Source organism: Xyrauchen texanus, chromosome 46, assembly GCF_025860055.1.
Source record: "Xyrauchen texanus isolate HMW12.3.18 chromosome 46, RBS_HiC_50CHRs, whole genome shotgun sequence".
In the NCBI taxonomy this organism is placed as follows: Eukaryota; Metazoa; Chordata; class Actinopteri; order Cypriniformes; family Catostomidae; genus Xyrauchen; species Xyrauchen texanus.
Genome location: NC_068321.1, coordinates 14,892,546 through 14,918,015, shown reverse-complemented (window position 1 = coordinate 14,918,015; position 25,470 = coordinate 14,892,546). Strand labels below are relative to the sequence as shown.

The following is a 25,470-nucleotide window of genomic DNA, read 5'->3' as shown; positions in this document are numbered from 1 at the left end:
AGAATCAATAGTTTTCAGTTTCAGATGCCATTGTAGAAATGTAGTATATAAAGTCAGCCATGATTACTTTAATCAATGAGTGAAAGTGTAAAATAACAGGACAGTTACTGAGATTAAGCCAGTAGTATTTTGCTGGTCATGTGATTCTAAGATGGCAGACCCCATGTGTGGACCCTCTCCATGTAGAATAAAACAGCTTTTAGAAGGTTACTGATTTGGCTGGAGTCTTGAATGTGAGTGGTCATGATTTCTTACATATATTGCAAAATTACAATTCATGTCTTTAGGAGTTAAACTTTTTTTAATGAGGAAAAAATTACTGAGTGCAACGTTAAGGAATATAATGTAACTTTAAAACTTTGAAACATAAGAAAATAAGGTCGTCATACAAGGAATAGAGAGCTGAAATGAAGTACAACAACAACAAAGAAATTTACGAAATGTATGATGGTATTTTAAAACATTCAGAAAATAAAAAGTACTTCAAAATACTTCAATATTTTACAAATAATGTGGTAATTTAAAGTTAATTTATTTATAGGATTTTTTGAAACTTTGCAAACTATTCGGTTGCGCTCATTGGATATTTCAAATCACAATGCCAGAGTGGGTCCTAGCAGGTTGTTGTGGGAGGGGAGGGAGCGGAGACATACTCATTAGACCATATCAGTGCAGCAGTTCTCTCGCTGTGGTCTCTGCTGCTCTTCATGCCTTGATCCAATGTGCACGTTCACATTACAGGAATGGTTGGAATTTTACAGATTGCATACTTTCTGGATTGTCTGGACTAAATTTTCCCAATGAGATGCGAGGTGAGCCATGGAATTACCAATTATATGGATATGGTTTGGATTACTTATTCATGTCCCACTGGCTGGGTGCTTAGATTTACACCTATCGGAAACCCAACAACCTGGTGCAACTCTAGCAAATGTATCCATTGGACCAGAATGGATGTACAGAATCGATAGAAATCTCACGCCGAAGTTTTTCAGACACTTTCTGAAGATCGAGAAAAGTGATGGGGTGCTCTCGCTCGCGCGCAAAGTGGACTGCACGCGTTTACCGAGAAATCCCGTGCCACTGTATTTGCGGATTAAATCACTGCTTTCGGAAAACTTCATACTGCTTCATTTCAATACATTCATGCATGGCCAGAACTGCTTTATCAAATACAAGAGAAAACATCTAAAGCCAGATATTTACATGCATCTTCTGTCAGGATACGAGACATGCTTTTCTTTGGACACCTTACCTATAACTATTTACAATCATTTACCCATGTTTATGCGGAATTCCCAAATATTTCTTGGTCGGTGTGTGGAGAAATACAAGCACCAAGTGGGTTCACACGTCTGTCTGCGTCATAAAGAGCAAAATAATGCGGATTTGCTTTGTTTAATGCCTAACTCGCATAATAATTCGTTATTTGTGGATATAAAAGTACATTTAAGGAAAAAACACAGTCATAGTAAACAGTGGTCTTTGGACCCGGGGGCTAAACGTCAAAAACGAAACGTGAACTCGGCTCCTCAGTTTCAGCTGCCAAACTACCAAGTGTCAGTGCCCGAGAACGAGCCCTCGGGGACGCGCGTGATAACGCTCAAAGCCTTTGACACCGACGATGGAGATGCTGGTGTCATCGAATACGACATGGAAGCTCTTTTTGACAGTAGATCTAACCATTTATTTCAAATTTACCCCGAGACGGGCGGTATAACCACTCTCCAGCCGTTAGATAGGGAACTTAAAGACACTCACGTGTTTAAAGTAACCGCCACTGATCGAGGAACTCCGAGAAGGTCGGCGGTAGCCTATCTCACAATAACGGTTAGCGATACGAATGACCACGCGCCAGTTTTTGAACAAACCGAGTACAGGGTTAGTATTCGGGAAAATGTTGAAGTAGGCTTCGAAGTGATGACTATTAGGGCTACAGATGGAGATGCGCCCTCCAATGCCAATATGATTTATAAGATTGTCAATGATGATGACGTGAATACTTGTTTTGAAATTGATCCAAGGAATGGCTTGGTGAAAACCAGAGTCAGACCTGACAGAGAGCTCAAATCCCAGTACAAGCTTATAGTTGAAGCCAATGACCAGGGTAAGGAGCCTGGTCCTCGCACTGCCACTGCCACTGTGCACATATTTGTAGAGGATGAGAATGATAACTACCCTCAGTTTAGTGAGAAGAGATATGTAGTTCAGGTTCCTGAGAACATAGCTGTAAACTCACAAGTAGCTGTGGTGAAGGCCACAGACAAAGATGCTGGAAACAATGCTAAAGTGCATTACAGCATCATTAGTGGGAATGTAAAGGGCCAGTTTTACATGCACTCCCCTACTGGAGTCATTGATGTTACTGGCCCTCTCGATTATGAGATGATAAGGGAGTACACACTACGAGTGAAGGCACAAGACGGGGGGCGGCCGCCTCTTATCAACGGTACAGGTATGGTTGTTATCCAAGTTATGGATGTTAATGATAACGCCCCCATGTTTGTCAGTACACCCTTTCAGGCATCCGTGTTAGAAAATGTTCCCATTGGCTACTCTGTGATACACATTCAAGCTATTGATGCAGATTCTGGAGACAATTCTTATTTGGAATACAAGCTGACTGACACATCCCCCAGCTTTCCATTCATTATCAATAACAACACTGGATGGATTACAGTTTGTGCTGAGTTGGACAGAGAAACCACTGCGTTTTATAGTTTTGGGGTGGAGGCGAGGGACCATGGAGTTCCAACGATGTCATCCTCAGCTAGTGTAACTGTTACAGTATTGGATGTAAACGACAACGTCCCCACCTTCACTCAGCACCTGTATAACCTAAAGGTCAATGAGGACGCGTTGGTGGGCACCAGTGTGCTTACTGTCACGGCCATAGACAGGGATGTAAACAGCGTGGTAACGTACCAGATATCTAGCGGAAACACACGGAACAGATTTGCCATTACCAGCCAGAGCGGAGGAGGCCTTATTACTCTAGCACTCCCTCTAGACTACAAGCAAGAGCGCCAATATGTCCTAACCATCACAGCCTCGGATAGTACGCGGTATGACACTGCCCAGGTCTTTATTAATGTAACTGATGCCAACACCCATCGACCTGTGTTTCAAAGTGCGAACTACCAAGTTTTAGTGAGCGAGGACAGGCCTGTTGGCGCCACCGTTGTGGTCATCAGTGCCACCGATGAGGACACCGGGGAGAACTCCCGCATCACATATGTAATGGAGGACAATGTGCCACAGTTCAAGATTGATCCTGACACTGGTGCCATTACAACTCAGATTGAAATCGACTACGAAGATCAGGCCTCCTACACGCTAGCTATCATTGCGCGCGACAATGGCATTCCCCAGAAATCGGACACTACCTACGTGGAGATCCTAGTTCTTGACGCCAACGACAATGCACCCCAGTTCCTTAGGGATATCTACCAGGGCACTGTGTTTGAAGATGCACCAGTATACACCAGTGTCCTTCAGGTATCTGCTTCAGACAGAGACTCGGGATCTAACGGTAGACTGAGTTACACCTTCCATGGTGGGGATGATGGTGAGGGTGACTTTTTTATCGAGCCCTATTCTGGGATCATCAGAACGGCCCGCAAGCTAGACAGGGAAAATGTTGCAGTCTATACCCTCAAGGCTTTTGCGGTGGACAAAGGTGTCCCCCCTCTGAAAGCAGACGTGGACATTCATGTATCAGTGCAGGACATAAATGACAATGCACCGGTGTTTGAGAAGGATGAACTGTATATCTACGTTGAGGAAAACAGTGCTGTAGGATCCACTCTTGCCCGCGTCAGTGCCACAGATCCAGATGAAGGCACCAATGCCCAGATCCTCTACCAGATTGTTGAGGGCAATATTCCTGAGGTCTTCCAACTTGATATTTTCAGTGGAGATCTGATTGCCCTTACTGACCTTGATTATGAGTCCAAGATGGAGTATGTAATTGTGGTCCAGGCCACTTCCGCCCCACTTGTCAGCCGGGCCACTGTACACGTCCTCCTAGTGGATGTTAACGACAATGACCCTGTTCTGCAAAATTTTGTGATCATTTTCAACAACTACATCACAAATAAGTCAAGCAGCTTTCCCACTGGAGTTATTGGGAAGGTTCCTGCTCGTGATCCAGATGTGTCCGATAAGCTACTCTATACGTTTGTTGAGGGAAATGAGTTAAGTCTACTCATTCTCAACCAAGACACAGGGGAGCTTAAGCTGAGCAAAGACCTGGATAACAACAGGCCTCTTGAGGCCACAATGAGGTTGACTGTTTCAGGTGAGACCTGCATTATGCATATAATACCACAATATATAAAGCAGTAGATGACTTTCTTCTCTGTAACTCAAAATGAGATCAGAATGAGTGTATCAGTCACCATTCACTTTCATTTAATGGAAGAAAAATGCAATGAAAGTGAAGACTAAATGACTGAGACTATTGTCTCCTTTTGTGTTCCACAGAAGAAAGAAAGTAATTCAGGTATGAGACAACATGAGGGTTAGTAAATTATGAAATTTAAAGGTAATCCAGTATTTTGGCATGTTTATGTGCATTGGTTTGAGTAATTTCCAAAATTTGCTTTGCTGTTTGCCTAACTTTAGTTAAAAATGGATTTGTGTGAATTTTTTTTTCTATTGACACTGTTAATTTATTTTCTCTGGTGCTCTTGATAGTAATCTTTTTCGTTCTGTGCTGTGGTTTGCTCTTCTTTTCCTGGCAGGTTCTCAATCCCAAAATTATGTTTATAGCTTAGTGTCTCTGCTTTTACACAAGAATGTTTGTTACCACTCCCAAGTGAGCATAACCATGGCAACAATTTTCACGCTTAAGCTGATTTATTTGCAGCAATTCTAAGATGCTCATCCACTTGCAGGTTTGTTGTTGGCAGAAGATTATTCAATGATTATAGGATTTTTTAGTTTCCATGCTGCAGCCTCAGTTACCATTCACTTTCATTGTATGAAGAAAGTCATGAAAGAAAGAAAAAAAGTCATGTGGGTTTGAACAACATTAAATATTTTGGGGAAGCCAAAAGCATGGGTGACCAGAACTTTATATGCTGTATGCACACAATCTATTTAGCTTATTTTACATGTCTTGCAAGGCTATATAGCAAGGCTATTTATTTTTTTATTATTAGTCAGTCCCTTTGTTAGATTACAGTTCTCTACTGTCTACCATCAGGGTAGATTTTGACATTTCAGATTTTTTTTAAACAGTTTTTTGGTTGTTGTAGGGTCTTCTTCAAGTTCAATGTTTTTTAAATTAGCTCCATCTTAATACAATCAACAAAACTTGACTCTGTGACACTGAATAAACAGTGTCTGCAGAGGCACTAAACCCATCATTGGATAGGCCTCCAATAGAATATTATGAAATTTATCAAATGTTAGTTAACAGATTTTTTTTCACCCTATTGCATTTTAAATATGTGGGGCAGTTTTGTCTTGTATCATTCCCCCAGCCCAGTTCATTTCTGACCATGATTTATGCACACTTCTCTAGTGCTAGTTACCTTTAGCATAATTATACTTTCCATCAGTAAACTTTGCTCAATCTCAGGGGTGCATACCAAACATAACAGTGCATGGAGATAATTACACAAGCCATATCTGGAGTGCTGTTGGATTTTGAGTGATAATTCGATGCCTAATTCTGGGGAGTGAGCTGCCAGGAAAAGACCATCTGTGCTTAACTGTTTAGCTGCACTTTTGATCTACGGTTTTATGTCAAAGTTAGGGAGTCTCTGATCTTTTCATCCTTATCTTTTGAACTTTTGATATATTTTATTCATCCTCTCTTCATCTAAGTGAAATCTCACACAGTGGCTGATGCGTGACCTGCACACATTTCTCCCATTAATAGCAGTGCGTATTTCTTTATCCTTCATCATTGTACATTCTAAATCATCTTATGTATGGAATCGTTATCTTGTATCAGCCTTTATATCTAAGCATCTAAACCATGCAGGGAACTTGTGAACTATGTAGAGAAACAGATCAAACCATCAGTCATTTGCAGGTCAGGTCTATTTAAAGACCCCATGGAATCAAAATGTAACTTTTGTGACTTTAAGTCTGTCACATAGTTTTAAGCTAATCTTCATGGGAATGTACTCCAAAACATTGAAAAAAAAAAAAATTATATTAGCAGATATACACATTTAAAATTGACAGTACTTCTCTGAAAAAAGACAAAACATATGAATACCATCATCTTGCACTTATCAGTGTTATCATTTTTAATAACTATATGAAAACATTTTTTTAACTGAAATAAAAATCGAAATTACATTGAATTAATTTTAGTTTCAGTTTTTAATTCCCATTATGTTTATATTATAACATTTGAAACTAAACTGAAACTAAAAATGAAACTAAATTTGCATGACAAATTAAAAATAATACAGAAATAGAAACTAAATAACAAATATATAATATCCCTGGCACTCAGGGGCATATACAGTTTTATTGTCCAATCAAATGATCTCTAGAATGACAATTTTCATTCCCTTAATACCACCTGCAACCAACTAGTAATAGTAATTTGCAAATCAATAGTTCACAGCTGTTCTGTAAACTACAGACCATTGGCTATTTAAAAAAGGATTAGACCTTTGATATATCCCACCCTAAGTTTTTGTTTCAATAAGAAATACATAAACGCATGAAAGAAAACTATGCTCGTCAAGCCATTAAATGGGGTCTTCAGTGCTAATATACAGAACTTTTACATTTTAAAAATTAGTTTTTAGTCTTAGTAAAACAGTAATTCGTATTTTTTTTAATTTCATGTAAAACGCTTTAGTCCGACTAATATCGTGTCAGTCATTTTTTTGCCAAGTCGGACAAACAGCATATTTATCAGTCTACAGTTAGCTTTGGCAGTGTGTGCATGCTTCAATAGACAGAGGGATATGCGATGCGTAACTCAGAAGTCGAACGCAACAAAAACAAGGCAGAGGTATTATAAGAAAAACAGAAAATGTACATCTTATTTGTACCAAAATTAAAATGCAAAGAACGTTATCAATGGACAGGACTGTAAAGATTTCCATGTTGTGCTGGTTGTGTAAGTCTTGCTGTTGAGAAACTTAAGAGCTGTCATCTTTCATTTGGTTTTATGCGCTAATATGACAAAAGGTCAACCAGAAACCTCTACATCACTTCCTCAGCTGACGTACATCCTTCTAATATTCGATTACGCATTTTGTCATGCATACTTGGACAGACAGATGAAAACTGTTGCTTGATTATGCAAAAAGCTAGATTATGTATGCAATATATACTGATAGGAATGTTCACATGTACTGCTTGAGTTTAGTAAGCGTATCTCCTTCCGAATCCTTTGGTAATGGAACTGAAGCATCCCATTGGGTTCCCTCATAGACGTCCTCCAAAGGAAATCTAGGAAAAAGAGTTTGAAAAGCTTGGGCTCTCCGCCGTTGTTGCCATGGTGAACCGTGAAGCATTGTGAAGCTCTTAAGCGTTTTGTGGCAAGCTAGGGGGTTGAAGCACGGGCCCCTTTTGTGAAGTGGGGTAAAAAGGAGGGAAGGGGGTGAAATGTTGGGGGCTTCCTAAATTCGAGGAGGAGGGACACATTGTCCACATGCAAATTTCTGTCACTGAAGACAAAGCTGTTTGTGTGTTGAGATCTTTACGGAAGGACACAACCGAATGAAGGGACATTTCTTTATTCTTACTTGTTGTCTGTCCGGTGAAAAGTAGAGATCAGACATAGATCAAAAATGCATCCTTAGAGCAACTGCAAAACTTGTCACTCATGCACACAGAAGGTCTGTACAAGTATTCTGCCAGAGGAAATTTGTAATGCTCAGAGGCTGCTCTTTCATTATACAGAAGACCTAATGGAGTCCTCAGTTACTGTGTGTCTCATTTAAAGTGATAGATCACCCAAAAATAAAAGCTCTGTCATCGTTTACTCATGCTCATGTTGTTCCAAACTCGTAGAATGTTAGCCTCAGTCACCATTCACTTTCATTGTATAAAAAAAAGCAGCATCAACATTCTATCTTTTTTTTTTTACTGGACTGGATGCACATTGACAATAAAACAACCACAATTCTCTTGGACATTGCTTGCATGAAACTTGCATGATTATGTTTTTCCATCAAAAAACTGCTAAGTTGAGTAACTCATAAATTAAGTTAAGCATGCTTCAAGAGTTGTTCTTAATTTTCATGCACAAGCAGTTGCCATTGGACACCAAAGGCTATTTAACAAAGAGTCAGGTCATGGTGTATAGAGGTTTTCCATTGGACTGCATGAGTACAAAGGGAAAATTGGGCATTATATTCTGTAGGCCTAAAGCCTAAATTCTTAACGTAAGGTCTTAAATAGAATTAAACAATAATTCATTGTAGGTCAAGAAGTGGGCTTGAAACTGGATTTATTTATTCCATCTTAAGTATTTTACAAAATCGATGCCCACACTATAACCTGCATTGTTTTTAGCACTTAACAATGCAAGTTCTCGCATAGTGTCTGTCATATTGGTCAGGAACGTGCATAGGACTTCAAGATGGTCACTAAAATATAACTTAAATTCCGGGTTGTTTCTTACCGAAACCAATCATATGTCTTAAGAAGACTTGTAATATTATGCATGGACTAATTTTATGATACTTTTGAGGCATTATTCACTCTCATATTGAAAAGATGGAGCGTTATATTCATTAAAATCTATCCTTTTGTGTTCTGCATAAAAAAATGTCATACAGGGTTGGAACAACACGAAGGTGAGTAATTTCTGACAGAATTGTCATGTCTGGGTGGACTATTCTTTCAAGTTTACATTTTTTTTTTCTGTAAGAAGCACTGGACTGAGCTCAGCTAAATCTTACCTAATGCCATGTAATGAAGACCGAAACATCCAGTATTAGTATTAGCTTCAGCATTTGTGTTAATTTAAAACAGAATCAGTTGCCAAGTAGATAGAAAAACTTTACTTGAAAGTGCACTGTCTAACAAAGGCTTTTAGACTCAGGCTAAATCTATGCTTTATCAATAATTTACATTAATGCTTCAGACTGTTCAAACTCTAAAAGATACTTGGGCATAACCAGACCAGTAGAACTTTTACATGTGTGTTGGCCTTGGGGCAATGTTAACAGCGAAACCCATAAAATCCAGATCTAGTTGCAGGAGATCAATTTTCCAGTGCTCCCCTCTGTTTTATGTCTCTGCTTGGAGGGATCAAACCAGACCTGCCACAGATGATGTTAACTTGAATCACAACAGATTCAGGAGGCGGACGACTAAGGTGAGGTCTCCATTATCAGGCACTTAGACCATGCACTCTGTGGAGAGATGCTTTGTTCATTAACTTCTCTGAGTGCAACTTACCACATTCCACAGAAGCCATGCCAGGGCAAAAGCAATGAATAGGCCTAAAGCAGGAATGCTTTGCTTTGATAGATGTGTGAGAGAGAAACAAACCAAGAAACAAACAATCAAGCAATGAAAGCAATTTGAGCTAAGAGCTGGTGTTACTAATGGTGACCTCTGACCCTTGTCATAGAACTGTTATCTAAATAGACTTCCGGGTTTGAATTTGATTTTAATCAGATTAGAAGTGACATGACTTAAAGGAATAGTTTACATCTACATTTACATTTATTCATTTGGCAGATGCTTTTATCCAAAGCGTCTTAGGAAAACTTAAGTGAATAATTTTAAGGAGACAGTGGTACAAAAGTGCCATATTACAAATATTCACTAGCATCAGAATAGTATTCAAAACATAGAAGTGCAATTTCTTTTTCTTTTTTTTTGACTAGTTAAGTGCTCTTGGAAAAGATGCATATTAAGTTGTTTTTTGAAGAAAGAGAGTGAGTCAGCTTCATGGATGGAGTTGGGAAGGTCATTCCACCAGCGTGGTATGATGAAGCTGAAAGTCAGATGTTTTGGTGCCTCTTTGTGTTGGTACCACAAGTCGACGTTCCTTAGCCGACTGCAGGCTTCTAGTGGGCGTGTAGCTCTGTAGAAATTATTTTAGGTATGTTGGAGCAGACCCAGTGACTGTTCTGTATGCCAGCATCAGAGCCTTGAATTTGATGCGTGCATCAACCAGTATCCAGTGGAGAGAGAAGGAGTGGTGTAACGTGCTCTCTTTGGTTCATTATAGACCAGACGTGCTGCTGCATTCTGGATAATTTGTAGAGGTCTAATTGCACATGCAGGGAGGCCTGCAATGTTCAGAGAGGAAGGGTCTTATCTTCCTGATGTTGTAGAGTGTAAATCTATGTGATCTTGCAGTCTTTGAGAATAGTTGACATTATCATGACTTTATTATTGCTGTGAAACCCAACATGAAATACGTTTTAACAATGTTTTTCATACGACGAGAGGAGATACTAACCATGGACTGTCAAGCTCAAAAAAGTAACATAAAATAGTTTGTATGACTTGTTCGCTATATATTCCAAGTCCTCTGAAGTCATATGTTAGTTTGAGTGAGAAAATTCCTAACAACTTTTCTGTTCGGGTCTATAGAGACCCCATAAGGTACAGGATATACAGCACACCTCCCTTTTGATTCTAAACATGAACACTAACATAAGCCTGTTTTTCACACTAAACACAAGCATTTATAGTAGCATTTCATTTGGAAAGAGTGCCACCTATATGTCAGTGGTGGTACTATTCTTTTACAGTAGAAATACAGTAAACCCTTCCTTTTGAGAGAAAAGAAAACGCTGATAACTGTTCAAAATGGTTTCCCAAAGACTAAATGGTTTGTATTCAAAAATAAGTTTTCAATTTGCGTAAAACCACATACACTTCCATTGATAAAGTCCCCACACATAGCAAGGGATCAGGATATCATAGACACATGGCAATGATCTCTATTAACTTAAGTAACTATTAAGTAACACTACTATCTAGCAATCGTTATGTAATGCTCCATCCACCACATAGCAATGTCCTAACAATCACCTACAACACCCTGAAATTGCATAAATATAAACAAGTATCATTAAAATGTTATATATATTTAATTTTTTCTTTATGCACTGTTTTAGAGAATCCAATGGCATTTTTACCAAATACAAGATTCAGAGTTTTTACCCCCTTTTTATGTTTTAAATGCATCATTAAAGACCCAAACATTACAGGACAGTTACGTTTCCTTTTACTAAAAATCTTCTTTCCACTGTAGCTCTCAAATCTCATTTGCGTTTGCACATATTCAGACTTGCAGTGTGAAGACGCATCACACCACATTTGATGACACCCAGGGGTGGAAGAGTATTGAAAAATCATACTCAAGTAGAAGTACTGTGACTTCCCAAAATTTTTTGTGTGAGTAGAGTAAAAGTACCTGTACTAAAAACTACTCAAGTAAGCATAAAAGAGTACTTCATTTAAAAGTACTCATCAGTAGTGAGTATTGAGTACCGAGTTGCAAACCTATGCCCCATTATAATGAACACTGTATGCCAACTTTTAAAATACATCACTTATCTATGATAAACACTACATGAATCTGATTCCAAATAATAAAAGGGAGACATTATAACAGAAATGAAAAGTTAAAAAGTGATCAATACACTGATCACCATTTTAAATCGTAATGTATGAAACAATTACATTAAAGTTTTCAGTTTATGTTTCAGTTTATGTGTAGGGTTTAAATTTCCATTAATTATTGCCGACAGAGCGTTATTGTTGTGCATAAACATGTTCAAAACAATGCAAGGAATTCAAAAAAATGCTAAATAAGCAGGATCACTTGGTATGATCACTTGGTTGATCCTGCACAATAGAGGAGGTAGAGCAGGCATGGGGAAAGTTGTATGGTAGAGGGATTACATCACACTTAAAAAGGAATAATTCACACAAAAATTCATATTCTCTCATCATTTACTCACCCTCATGACATCCTGGATGTGTATGAATTTATTTCTTCTGCAGAACACAAATTAAGATTTTTAGAAGAATATCTCAGCTCTTTTGATCCAGACAATGAAAGTGAATCGATGCTAAAATATTGAAGCTGTACAAATCACATAAATCAGCATAAAGGTAGTCTAATCCATGTGCCTCCAGTAATTTAATCCATGTCTTCAGAAGCGATATGATAGATGTGGTGAGAAACAGATCAATATTTAATTCCTTTTTACTATTAATTCTCCTCCCTGTTCAGTAAATCTCCACTTTAAATTTCATATTGTTCTTCTTTTGTTTTTGGTGATTCACATTCTTCATGATGTCACATTCAATGAAGAATGTGAATGTGATTCACATTCTTCATTTGGTGACATCACATTTTTCTCTCTGCCACCTACTGGGCAGAGAGAAGAATTTCTAGCAAAAATTGACTTAAATATTGATCTGTTTCTCAACAACACCTGTCATATCAATTCTGAAGTCATAGATTAAACCACTGGAATTGTATGTATTATTTTAATGCTGCTTTTATGAGCTTTTTGGAACATCAAAATGTTGGCACCCCTTCACTTACATTGAATGGACCTATTAAGTAGCACATGGGGGGCCACATTGTCCTCCTTTTGAGATACAATGTTCAACATTGATTTAGTTCTTGTATCCCTTAAGCCCAGAAATATTTGTGTTCTCATTCTAATGCATGATGCACAATTTTCTGAAGTTTGTGACTGACTGGAATATTCTGCCTGAAGTATTGCTCTACAAATATTGATCTTTATAAAGGCTAAAAAAGGTACCGCCGTGATGTTTAGGTGTTGAAATGTGCTTGAGGCATCCTCCACAGTCACAAGACTCTCCCAAGCCAATCACATTGATAGATAAAAATAAAATCAGGACGGGGCAGTAGCGAACACAGATGGTGGTAAAAGTACAGTTACAGCACTTAAAATGTACTTAAGTAAAAGTATACAAATTTTAAACTACTTAAAAGTACAATTCTGGGGGAAAACTACTTAATTACAGTAATGTGAGTATTTGTAATTCGTTACTTTACCCCCCTGATGACACCACACAAAATAGTTTCTCGTGTGTCTCATAACTTATCGAAATGTGCCAATTTTGAATGTTTGATGGGTAAAAGAGTTTAAGAGCTATGGTCAAGGTTTTCAGTAAATATCAACCTCTTGTAATTGATAGTTGCCGTGTTTCTGAACAAGAGTAATTTCTTAGCTAAGGCTCCATAATAACATTTGAATTTGATTTTTATTATTTTAATTTATTGTTTGCCCATTAGGTAGCTGAGTCAGTTCATCTCAAATAAACCTTTTTGTCATGAGGACTGAAACATTCTCAAACACTTTATGGTGAATTTTCAGAGGGGCACAGTTCTACCCTCATTGCCTGTGTGCACTCAGTAGCCCCTCTCTTAGCTGGGCCTATTGTATTATGGGCACCAGTTGGCTCAGCTTCACACATATTTAGGCCAGCCATCAGCCATGATGTTGCCTTGGCCAATGCCAGAGAGGCAGGGCATGTGTCTTGGCGTTAGCTAACTGATGCTCTTGGATGTATCTTGGCAGCTCTCTGTCAGTCTCTGCTACTGTTGCTCCAGCCAACTGCCAATCAGTTCACATGCACATGCCTTTTGGGAAGTGTTTTAGGACAGATGACTGAAAAGAGACAAATAAGTCTGATGTGTTTTGTATTCTCACCCCATGGCATGCCACATTTTAAGGGTTAGTTCTAGAAAAAAAATCTGTCATCATTTACCTCCCCTCGTGTCATACCAAACCCATAATGACTTGCTGTCTTCTGTGTAACACAAAAGGAGAAGTTTAGCGGAATGTTTACACAGCTCTTTTCCATACAGTGACAGCATATAGCACCACAGGCTGTCAAGCTCCATAAAAAGAATCACCATGAAATTACCATTTAAGTAATCCATACTACGTTTGCACTATATTCCAAGTCTTCTGAGGCCATAGGATAGTTTTGCGTGAGGATCAGACGGAAATCAAATCATAAAATATTTTTCTTTGCTGCAGCTCTGAAATTCCATTTGCATTCGCAGTGCATTTGCGGGAAATTTGCCATATGAACACGTGTGGCACCAGCATTGACTTCAGTGATGGTAAATACCATTGTTTTTTGCAAATTCATGTGGTTTAACAGAATGCAACCTATCTAACAGTACATTGATAAAATGTTAAGTATATAGTGTCACTTTCCTGGAATGGCAAAACAATTATAGCATTGGCATGATTAAGTCTAAACTCATGTTTCTGATTCATGGTTTTCCCTCTTTTCAAATGAGTTGGTAACCAGGAAACCGAAGCAGACATTAATTATGAGACAGTTTAACAGCTGATAACCTCTAAACACCCCACAGTGTTAGTTTGCAAATAGCTCTTGCGAGTGCAGAGTGTGTACTTAAACTGGTTGTAAAGTACACTAAAATGTCATCTTTACACATACTGTTTGGCCTTTCCCGTCAGAATTACACAGTGTCGAAAAGCTGCTGCTTAAGTTTGCCTTAGCTCTCAGATTGTTCCAAAAGAAAACTGAACATGACTCTCTACAAAGGCTGTAAACTGTCACAGCTCAGTGGTCATGTAAAGAATGGGTTGCCAAGTGAAACTGTGAAGAATTCTACTTAGTTTACTTTGCTAGTACAACAATGTCTTCAAACTGTTTTGATGAATTCGTAGGAGCTGTTACTTGGAGCGATTTGTTTTCGTTTAAAAAAGTGATTATACATTGTTTTGCTTAGTTTTCTTGTTCTAAAACTCTGGAATCAGTTGGTATAGTTACTGCACAGGGCCACCCATGTATGTGTATAATATTATTAACACAGTGATTCCTATTCAACAGTGTAGCCAGTTTCGATATCTTACCATCCTGTAGAACAAGCTTTTCGCATGATGGGTTCCAAAAACATACCTATAGGCCTATTTATTATGTGTATGACAACTTTGAGAATGCTCTATTTATTTATCAATCACCCTTTCTATGGTATTCCACCTTGAAATTTTGTGTCAGGGTAAAGAACATTTTGTTTAAATAACATTTAATATTTATATAATAATAATATAATAATATTTAATTAATACTTTGATTTATTGTGAAGTGTCTGTAATTTATCTAATATTATTTTTGACAGTGTTTGTTATGCTTTAGTTGCAATTATTGGTAAGAGAATAAACAGAAAGGGAGTGAGACAGAGAGACTTAATGCATTTCAGAGTGGCCTGATATACAGTACAGTATAACGTTTAATCGCACACCTCAATACGAGACAACAGGAAGCAGCACATAAAGTATATTACTGTGCAAATCTGAATATAGCTGAGAACAGATTTCTGTTAGGATTTAGCAAAGTTTTTTAGCAAAATTTGGAAGAAATTTCCCATTATTATTCCCTTGTGGAAACTGTTTATTTGTGCCAAACATGCAGTTAATATGTGAAATGTTTTTAAATTTGTGATTGCGATGTTATAATATTAGCTATATTTTTTTGGGGTGCAATGTAGAAACTTTGGCTGATGATATTAATTGCCGTTAAGTAACATAAGATTGCTGATATTATGTAAAATAAAATTAATCAAATGTTATATAATGTGAGTGAGAAAGTTGAAATCTGTCAAACAAGCGGTTTAACCTTGTGTGACCCTGCATTGACGTTGTATTTTGGCTTCGCTATATGTAGCGCACATTTTTAATTAATTTAAACCTACTGATCTCAGTTCAGGAGACACTCTGTTGTTAGTCAAGTGTTACATTTTGACCACAGCAAAGTTTTCCTTTGGGAGAATCTGGTAAGAAACCTTATCAAGTTTTTACATTGAAACTTGTTTGAATCAACAGATTAGAATCTCTAGTATCATCTGATATGCTATTTTTAAGATGTGAATGTTTTATTGTGAAAGGCCACGCTGCTAAACACAATGTACACTAATCCTATATTATTATCAAATTGAGAATCAATTGGTTCATCCAAAAACTAAAACCATTCCCTTTCATAGGCTCCATTTGGAGTTAGGATCAAAATAAGGTGCATTTCAAACTGTTTTGAGACCAGTGCAGACAGACAGCAAGGGCTCTTTTTTTGCAGCTAATGCCTTCTACACACTACACAACTTTCAAAGACGTCAGATTGTGGTACTGTTCACATTACACAACTGTCTGTCTTGTCATTAAAGTCGTAGTGTTTTCAAATTATACAAGAATTTGGCAATGGGGTGAACACATTACAAAACATTTAACTTTTGACAAATCCCTGATGACTCTGCCTGGAGAGTTACCTTTCAATACTTTAAATTACTTTTACAATATGAAAAAGTACCTCCTACTGAAAAATCTACATATTTGCTTCTGTAAAGAATCAGACATGTCGGGCAGATCCATTTGCAACAATGTTTTAATGGGCAGACTTCAAGGAGACGTAACTTCTCATCAATGAGCAAACACAGGGGAAAGGTCCAGTCCGATGCCCGGGGAGGGGTTAAACTCAGGCGAAGGGGTCCGGCTGGATCCGAGATCGGCCGTATGCGACAGAGAGGCGTGAAACAGGCTTGGTTCGGGGCAGGCGGCGAGATGTCAGAGTCCAGTAGCAGGCACGGGTCGTTAGGCAGGCTGCAGACAGGCAGAAAGGTTAGTAACAGGCTGGGATCGGGACAATAGAATCACTCAGAAAACGCTCAGACATGCAACATGGGGTGAAACAATACTTCGCACTGGATGCTGGGTTAACGAGGCAGATATAGTCTCAGGGCGAGAGTTTAATGCGGGACAGGAACGTTCCTCTGGCCCAAAGTCCTCCCAATCAAAGAGGTATGACGTCTAGAGTCCAGCAGAGGATGCACTTGGTAGGTCTCTTCGCCCTCTACCAGGATAGGTCGGGTAGCCGTCTCCTCTGAGTCCTCTCTGCACCCTACAGATTGGGCGGAGGCTGGTTTGAGCAGGGAGACGTGGAACGTGGGTGAGATGCGCATGTGTCTGGGCAGGTCAAGACGAAATGACACAGGAGTGATTTCATGGACGATCTGGAATGGGCCCAAGAATCTCGGACTTAGCTTTTTGCAGGGCAGCCGGAGGCGTAGGTCTCGTGTGGATAGCCACACCCATTGGCCGGGTTGGTAAACAGGTCCTGCCCAGCGGTGCCTGTCTGCCCTCTCCTTGCCGCGTCTTATCGCACGCTGGAGGTGAGTGTGGGCCAAGTTCCAGGTCCTCTCACTCCGCTGGAGCCAATCAACCACGGCAGGGACCTGGTGGGCTCACCTGACCAGGGGAACAGTGGGGGCTGGAACCCGAGGACGCACTGAAAAGGGGTCATCCCGGTAGAGTGCTTGCGGATGGAGTTCTGGGCATATTCGGCCCACATCAAGAAACGATGCCAATCCCCCTGCTGACGATGGCAGTAGGAGCGGAGGAAGCAGGAAATCTCCTGGTTGAGGCGCTCCACCTGTCCGTTGGCCTGGGGGTGGTACTCCGATGTGAGACTCACGTTGATCTGTAGTCTCCCACAGAAGGCATTCCAGACGCGGGAAGTGAACTGGGGTCCCCTGTCAGACACAATGTCCTCTGGTAACCTGTAGAACCGAAAGACATAGTTACACAGATGTTCCGCCGTCTGCAGAGCGGTGGGTAGCCTGGGGAGCGGGATGAGCCGGCATGCCTTAGAGAAGCAGTCGATGACGGTGAGAATGGTTGTGTAGCCCTCGGAGGGAGGCAGATCCGAGATGAAGTCCACCGCGATGTGGGACCAAGGCCATTGGGGAACAGGCAGGGGTTGAAGGAGGCCCGCGGGTAGCAGCCGAGAGGACTTCTGGGTGTTACAGACTCTACAGAGGCAAATGAATTCGCTCGTGTCTCGAGTGAGCGTAGGCCACCAGTACCGGTTCTGAAGGAGCTGGGTCGTGGCCCTGATTCCGGGGTGCCCGGAACAGGGAAGGGCATGCACGTGGTTCATCACATTGTCGCGGAGGGTTTCTGGTACAAAGATCCTCCCAGTGGGGCAGCCCGAGGGAATTTCGAGGTCAGCGTTGGCCTGAGTGCATTCGGTCTCGAGGTCCCATTGAACTGGTCCGAGGACGAGAGCTGGGTTGATAATGGGTTCTGGGGTCAGGACCTCCATTTCGGAGTCGAACAGGCGAGACAGAGAATCAGCCTTGGTGTTCTTTGAACCGGGCGGTAACTCAATGTGAAGTGGAACCGGGAAAAGAAAAGAGACCACCGGGCCTGGCGTGCGTTCAGTCTCTTGGCTGTACGCAGGTACTCCAGATTCTTGTGATCTGTATACACGGAGAATGAGTGAGTCGCTCCCTCAAGCCAATGGCGCCACTCCTCGTACGCTGACTTCATTGCTAACAACTGGCGGTCCCCAACGTCATAGTTCCTCTCTGCTGAACTCAACTTCCTGGAGTAGAAGGCGCAGGGATACAGCTTGGGAGGGTCGCCCCGACGCTGAGAGAGTACCGCTCCTAGCCCGGTGTTCGAAGCGTCCACCTCCACCACGAAGGGTAGCTCAGGGTTAGGATGGTGCAGAATGGGAGCTGAAGTGAAGCTGTTCTTGAGCTGCTTAAAAGCCCGGGAGGCAGCCTCGTTCCAAGCTAGCCCTCTCGTGCCCTTCCGAACCAGAGCTGTTAACGGGGCTGCTACGGAGCTGAAGCCTCTGATGAAGCGGCGATAGAAATTGGCGAAGCCTAGGAAGCGTTGCAACCCCTTTAGTGTGGAGGGTTGGGGCCAGTCTACGACTGCTCTCACCTTATTCTCATCCATGGCCACGCCCTCCGGACGGATGACGTACCCCAGAAAGGTTGTCGAGGTCTGATGGAAGTCACACTTCTCTATCTTGGCGTACAGTTGGAACCGAAGGAGCCTCTGAAGTACAGCGCGGACATGCTGGATGTGGGCTTCAAGGGTGTCAGAATAAATCAAAATGTCGTCTATGTAGACGATTACAGTTTGGTGGAGCAGGTTACGGAGGACGTCGTTGACGAAGGATTGGAAGACGGCAGGGCTGTTAGAAAGGCCGAACGGCATGACGAGATATTCATAGTGCCCAGTGCTCGTGGAGAAGGCAGTCTTCCATTCGTCCCCCTCTCGGATTCGAACCAGGTTATAGGCGGAGCGCAGGTCCAGCTTGGTGTAATATCTGGCCGTGCGAAGAAGTTCTAGAGCGGCCGGTACCAGCGGTAGTGGGTAACGAAACTTAACGGTACATTCGTTCAGGGCTCTGTAGTCGATGCAAGTTCGCAGTCCTCCATCTTTTTTCTTGACGAAGAAGAACCCGGCTGACAGAGGAGAAGTGGAGGGACGGATGAACCCCTTTGCAAGCTCCTCCTCCACGTATTTCCGCATGGCCTCGGTCTCAGGTTGGGACAGTGAGAAGATGCGGCCTCTGGGTGGTGTGTTATCGGGTACGAGGTCTATGGCGCAGTCGTATTCCCGATGGGGCGGTAGCTTGGTGGCTTTGATCTTGCTGAAGACCTCGGCTAGATCGTGGTATATGGTGGGTAGGCGAGATAGCACGGCGTCGTCTCGGGGTTCAGTAATGCCTTGGACCTTTAAGGGTTTGACGACAGACAGACACCTCGAAAAACATCTCTCTCCCCAGCTGATTGTCTGCCCGGTAGTCCACTCCAGCTGAGGGTTGTGCTTCCTTAGCCAGGGTAAGCCCAGGATGACCGGAGTGTGGGGAGCTTGGAGAACGTAGAACTGGACCTCCTCATGATGGAGCTGGCCGGTACGCATGCGAAGCGCCTGGGTCATGTGCGTGATGTGCCCTGTGCCGAGTGGGCGTCCGTCGACAGCCTCTACTGACAGCGGTGGTGTGCAAGGAATGAGGGCTACCTCGTGAACCTGGGCAAAAACTTTAGACATGAAATTACCGGCTGCCCCGGAGTCAACTAGGGCGACGGCATTGACAGCTTGCCCCTTTATAGTGAATTCTAGCGGCACTGATACACAGGTGAGAGGATTTAAACAGTCAAGGGTTAGACTCACCGTGGTTCTGTCCTTGTGTGCAGGTCGCAGACGGCAGTGTAGACGGAAATGACCGGAACCCCCGCAGTACAGACACAGGTTCAGGGATCGGCAGCGCTCTCTCTCCTCCTCGGAGATGTGTGAGGCGTTGATCTGCATAGGCTCGTAGGTCTCAGCAGACAAGTTAGAAGCACGTGGTGCGGGGCTGACGCGCATGGCGCTCATGGGGTGGAGACTGGGACGTCGTGAGCGCATCAGGATGTCCAGCTGGATGGTGAGATGAACAAACTGATCCAAATCCTTTTCTTCGTCGCGACAGGCCAGCTCCGCTTGTAAATCGTGTCGGAGACCCCTTCGGAAGACCAGCTTGAGAGCGTTCTCCGTCCAATTGGTTTGGGCTGCCAGCGTCCGAAATTTGAGGGCGTACTCTGAGGCGGGCGATCTCCCCTGTGAGAGTTCCAAGAGAAGATCCTCGGCTCCTTTTCCCTCCTTGGCATGCTCGAACACAGCTTGGAAACGTTCCAGAAATTCTCTGTAGGAGGAGAAGGCGGACCCATCTGGTTTCCAAACCGCGGTGATCCACTCCAACGCGCGACCGGTGAGTAGCGTGCACACGAAGGCGATTTTGCTGGCATCAGTGGCGTGCAGGGCTGTCTGCTGGGCGAGATACAAAGAGCATTGAAGAATAAAGCCTCTGCATTTACCTGGGTTACCCTCATACCTCTCAGGGCGCGCGAGGTGCGGGTTGGAGCTCGCAGTGTGCGGCTGGTCTAGTGAGAGAGGCGGCGCGGTGAATGTTGGAGCGGCCGTGGGTGCCGCGATGGATTTCTGCAGGGCTCGTACCGCTGAGACCAATTCCTCCGTGAGTGTGGTCAGGCGGGATAACTGGTGATGATGGGTGGCCAGCTGGGAGGCTTGGTTGGTGACAGCGGCCGACAGAGCAGTCATTGTCGCTGGATCCTCGTTTGGCGAAGTATTCTGTAAAGAATCAGACGTCAGGCAGATCCATTTGCAACAATGTTTTAATGGGCAGACTTCAAGGAAACGTAACTTCTCATCAATGAGCAAACACAGGGGAAAGGTCCAGTCCGATGCCCGGGGAGGGGTTAAACTCAGGTGAAGGGGTCCGGCTGGATCCGAGATCGGCCGTATGCGACAGAGAGGCGTGAAACAGGCTTGGTTCGGGGCAGGCGGCGAGATGTCAGAGTCCAGTAGCAGGCACGGGTCGTTAGGCAGGCTGCAGACAGGCAGAAAGGTTAGTCACAGGCTGGGATCGGGACAATAGAATCACTCAGAAAACGCTCAGACATGCAACATGGGGTGAAACAATACTTCGCACTGGATGCTGGGTTAACGAGGCAGATATAGTCTCAGGGCGAGAGTTTAATGCGGGACAGCTGGGCAGCAATCAAAGCTTAATGATCAATACTGTGCTGAAGCACGAACCACTTAGTATTCAGGGGAGAGAGCGCGAGAGTGCGTGGAGTTGGCAGAGCTGGGCGCCGTAACAGCTTCCATGACTGTCCCAATAATTTTGAATCCATTTCTTTGGTCCAATGAGACTTTCTTGATACAACATACTAGTTGATGTTCTGTTGCAGGTACTTCAGGACTCCTCCCACTGAAACTTCCTGTGCCCTGTTTCTTGCTCTCTCAATGGCTGTAAGTCAACGCTGCAGTTGTATTCAGTCAAAACACATTTCGCATTGCACGATTTGGAATCGCACACAGGTCCAGATATTTAACATTCTAGATATTTCGATGACATCTGCGACGTGTCGGCGCTTCTCTCAATTTTTTTTTAACTGTTGCCTTCTGGCCGACGCTTCAGAGCTCTGAGCACCAGAACCGTCAGGCACTGGAACAGGTTTTTCCCTCAGGCTATCCATCTCATGAACAGTTCAAGTGTCCCATTTAGCAATAATTATGTGCAATACACAGTTAAGTCTATTTATTTTATCCAGCATATCCACTTCTGCCATTACATATATTGCACTGTACATAACATACTGTATTTTTGTTCTTTATATAACGGATTTGTAATAGATTTGCACTACGTGTGTGTATGTGGGTATGTATGAAGTTGAGTGTATGTATGTATATGTATAATTATTTATTTTTATTATAATTATTTGGTTTTCAATTATCTATGTCTTGCTGCTGTTTTTGTAGACAAATTCCTTGTATGTGTAAGCAATAAAGCTGATTCTGATTCTGAAATCACGTTTTGATTATACATACTTTGCATCACGAGAGCGAGCTCAGATGATTACAGGCTTTTGTCTTTGATTTTCACAAAACTGTCGGTGAGTGAAAATCGGGCCTAAAATCATGTAGTGTAAACTCGGCATTAGAGCAATCAATCCAAACTTCCTATCAGAAGTTCAGTTTCAGGGTGCAGATGATGTTTAGACCACTCAACATGTTTGGCAGACACGGGACAATGGTAATCAGAACATAGTGTAGATTTCAGAATTGATAATGTATGATTTTATTTTAACATGGTTGGCAGTGATTGGATGATGCTGGCCCTTACTTTGAATCAGAATGAATTATGCTTATTTGATATAATGTCTGTAACGTCTCAAAAACATGAATAACCAACACTCCTGTAAATATAATAAACAATTTGAAAAATACAATCTGACTTTCTATAGGTTGGTATTATTTCACAACACTGTCCACATATGTTGCCATCCATTTTTTTTTTTTTGGCACGTTTATTAAGTGCTACTAGTTACAAATCAAAAAGGGAAATGGAAAATGCACACTGCAGTCATGCTTGGGTCTCAGGAGGTTAATCAGCACAGAGTAGTGGTAAATTTTGTTTTGCAATTTGAAAATTTATTTGTGTGTGAAGTATAAATTATTATGCAAGTAATGCATTTATGTGTGTTTTTTCATGTCAGTAAACACGTATGTCTGTGCATGTGCAAATGCGTGTGCGTGCAGAGCGAGGAACTCCTTGTGTCTGCAACTGCTTGTCTGGATTTAACTGACTGTACGTGAAAAGACTGTAACAGAGTGGAAACTTTTCCTCATTGTCCTGCAATTACAGCTCTCTCCGTTCATATGATAGAGGGGCCCTTTATAATCAAAGCAAGCAGTTGGTGGCAGAGAATACACTGGGGCCTGAACAGTGCCTGTCAGACAATAGGAAAAAGCAACCGTAACACAGTGACCAGATGTAGAGAACAGCTCTTAGATGCTTTTTCTCAGAATCAGAAACTGAATGAGCTTTATTGACAAGTATGCTTACACATACAAGGAATTTGTCTTGGTGACAGAATCTTCCAGTGCACAAATAATACAACAACAAGACAGAGATAATACAAATAGAATAATAATAATAATAATAAAAAAAATAGAAAATATAACAGAAATACACAAGGAAAAAGAAAATGGATAGCCTGAGGGAAAAAAACTGTTCTTGTGCCTGACGGTTCTGGTGCTCGGAGCTCTGTAGTGCTGGCCAGAAGGCAACAGTTCAAAAAGGTAGTGGGCTGGGTGAGTGGGATCCAGAGTAATTTTTCCAGCCCCTTTCCTCACTCTGGAAGTGTACAGTTCTTGAAGGGCCCGCCCTTCAAGGTGGCAACCAATAATCAACCAATAATAATAATCAGCATTCCAAACTGTCCTTTTTAGTCTAATTCGGAGCTGAACCAAACCAGATATTTATTGAAGAGCAGAGGACAGACTCAATGACTGCTGAGTAGAATTGTATCAGCAGCACATGTGGCAGGTTGTACTTCCTCAAATGTTGAAGGAAGTACAACCTCTGCTGGGCCTTTTTTTCACAATGGAGCCCAGGAACCTGAACCTCCTAAGCTTTGAAGATGGTCAAGTGGTGCTGAAAGACTAAAGAAAGGTGTTTTAGTGTGTGTGTGTGTGTGTGTGTCTCTATTTACTCAGTATATATGGGTGAATCTGATGAAAAAAATTCTTGAAGCAATATAGATTTAATTTATTTGTATTTGAGCATTTCATAACATTCACCCATACAATTTCAGGGATTTTGTCCTGAGACTCTGTACCTTGACACCCACCCACACTCTCAAAACACAATTTTGAGCAAAGTATTATTTTTGAAGTCACTGCTGATACAGTGCGATGCTTCACAGGAAGCTCTCAGGATTGCTGTCCAAACAGTGAGAATAATGTACTTACAGCTATCAGATTTGTATCTATATTTTATTGCTTGTTTATGCTTTGACAGAAATAAATACATGGACATATCTTCAATTACAAAAAGTACTATGGCACCATGGTAATACCATATTTTTGGGCAGGTACAATGCTAATACTATGATATTCTTTGAAGTACCTTGGGATACCATATAAATACCATGGTTCTAAAAAAATTTAATATCTCTTTATTTGGCAGAAGAATGTATCCAAAGCCGTTTACAGTATATTCAAGATATACATTTTATCAGTATGTGTGTTCCCTGGGAATTAAACCCATGACCTTGGCATTGCTATAGCTAATATTCAGTAAATCATTACTTAAATTTCAATCAGATTTTTACATCATATAGCTTTAGAAAACTTGAAATATAGGGCCTGAGTCTTTTGAACTACTTTTCTGAAGCATTTATAGTCCTTTTTGTCCTTTTTAGAGTTTGACAGAATCTGGTCCCAATCCACTTTTATTGTATGAAACAGAGCAACTTGAAAAGTCCTAAAAACTCCTCCTTTTATGTTCTACAGAACAAAGAATGTCATACGGGTTTGGAATGAGATGAGAGTGAAAATATAATGATAGAATTTAATTATTAGGTTAACTTTCCCTTTAAAGTTCATCTCACTCGCAAGAATGTAAACTTCTCACTACCAGCCCCCTATATTGCATTAATTTCAGTATAAACATGAACCAATGAGTCCCTCATTTTCACTTTGTGTCTTCTCAGATGGTCTCCACCAGGTCTCAGCCCTCTGTACCCTGCGTATGACCATCATCACAGATGACATGCTAACGAACAGCATCACTGTACGTCTGGAGAACATGTCTCAGGAGCGTTTCCTCTCTCCTCTGCTCTCGGTCTTTACCGAAGGCGTAGCTGCTGTCCTCTCCACCAGCCCTGATGGTGTCTTCATCTTCAACGTCCAAAATGACACAGACGTTACTGGTAGCATTCTCAATGTCACTTTCTCTGCCCTGCTTCCAGGTGGAACTCCAGGACGGTATTTCCCATCAGAGGAGCTGCAAGAACAACTGTACCTAAATCGCACTTTGTTAAAGTTAATCTCAACTCAGCACGTCCTGCCGTTTGATGATAACATCTGTCTGCGTGAGCCCTGTGAAAACTATATGAAGTGTGTAGCTGTTCTAAAGTTTGACAGTACGGCACCCTTCGTGGCATCCAACACGGTACTTTTTAGGCCCATACATCCCATAAACGGGTTACGGTGTCGATGTCCTGATGGTTTTACGGGCGACTACTGTGAGACAGAGGTGGACCTTTGTTACTCAGGGCCTTGTCAGAACAACGGGAAGTGCCGCAGCCGAGAGGGTGGATACACCTGCGAGTGCCAACAGGATTTTACAGGT

At 41.7% G+C, this 25,470-nt stretch overlaps 1 protein-coding gene across 1 annotated transcript in view; it reads left to right on the top strand.

Moving 5' to 3' along the window:
• The first annotated feature begins 819 nt into the window (after window positions 1-819).
• celsr1b (cadherin EGF LAG seven-pass G-type receptor 1b) overlaps window positions 820-25,470 on the top strand; it is an 87,356-nt gene continuing 62,705 nt past the window's right edge. Inside the window, exons 1-2 of the mRNA XM_052119418.1 lie at window positions 820-4,300; window positions 24,830-25,468. Coding sequence (XP_051975378.1) covers window positions 820-4,300; window positions 24,830-25,468 — 4,120 coding nt within the window. The remainder of the gene's footprint in view (window positions 4,301-24,829; window positions 25,469-25,470) is intronic.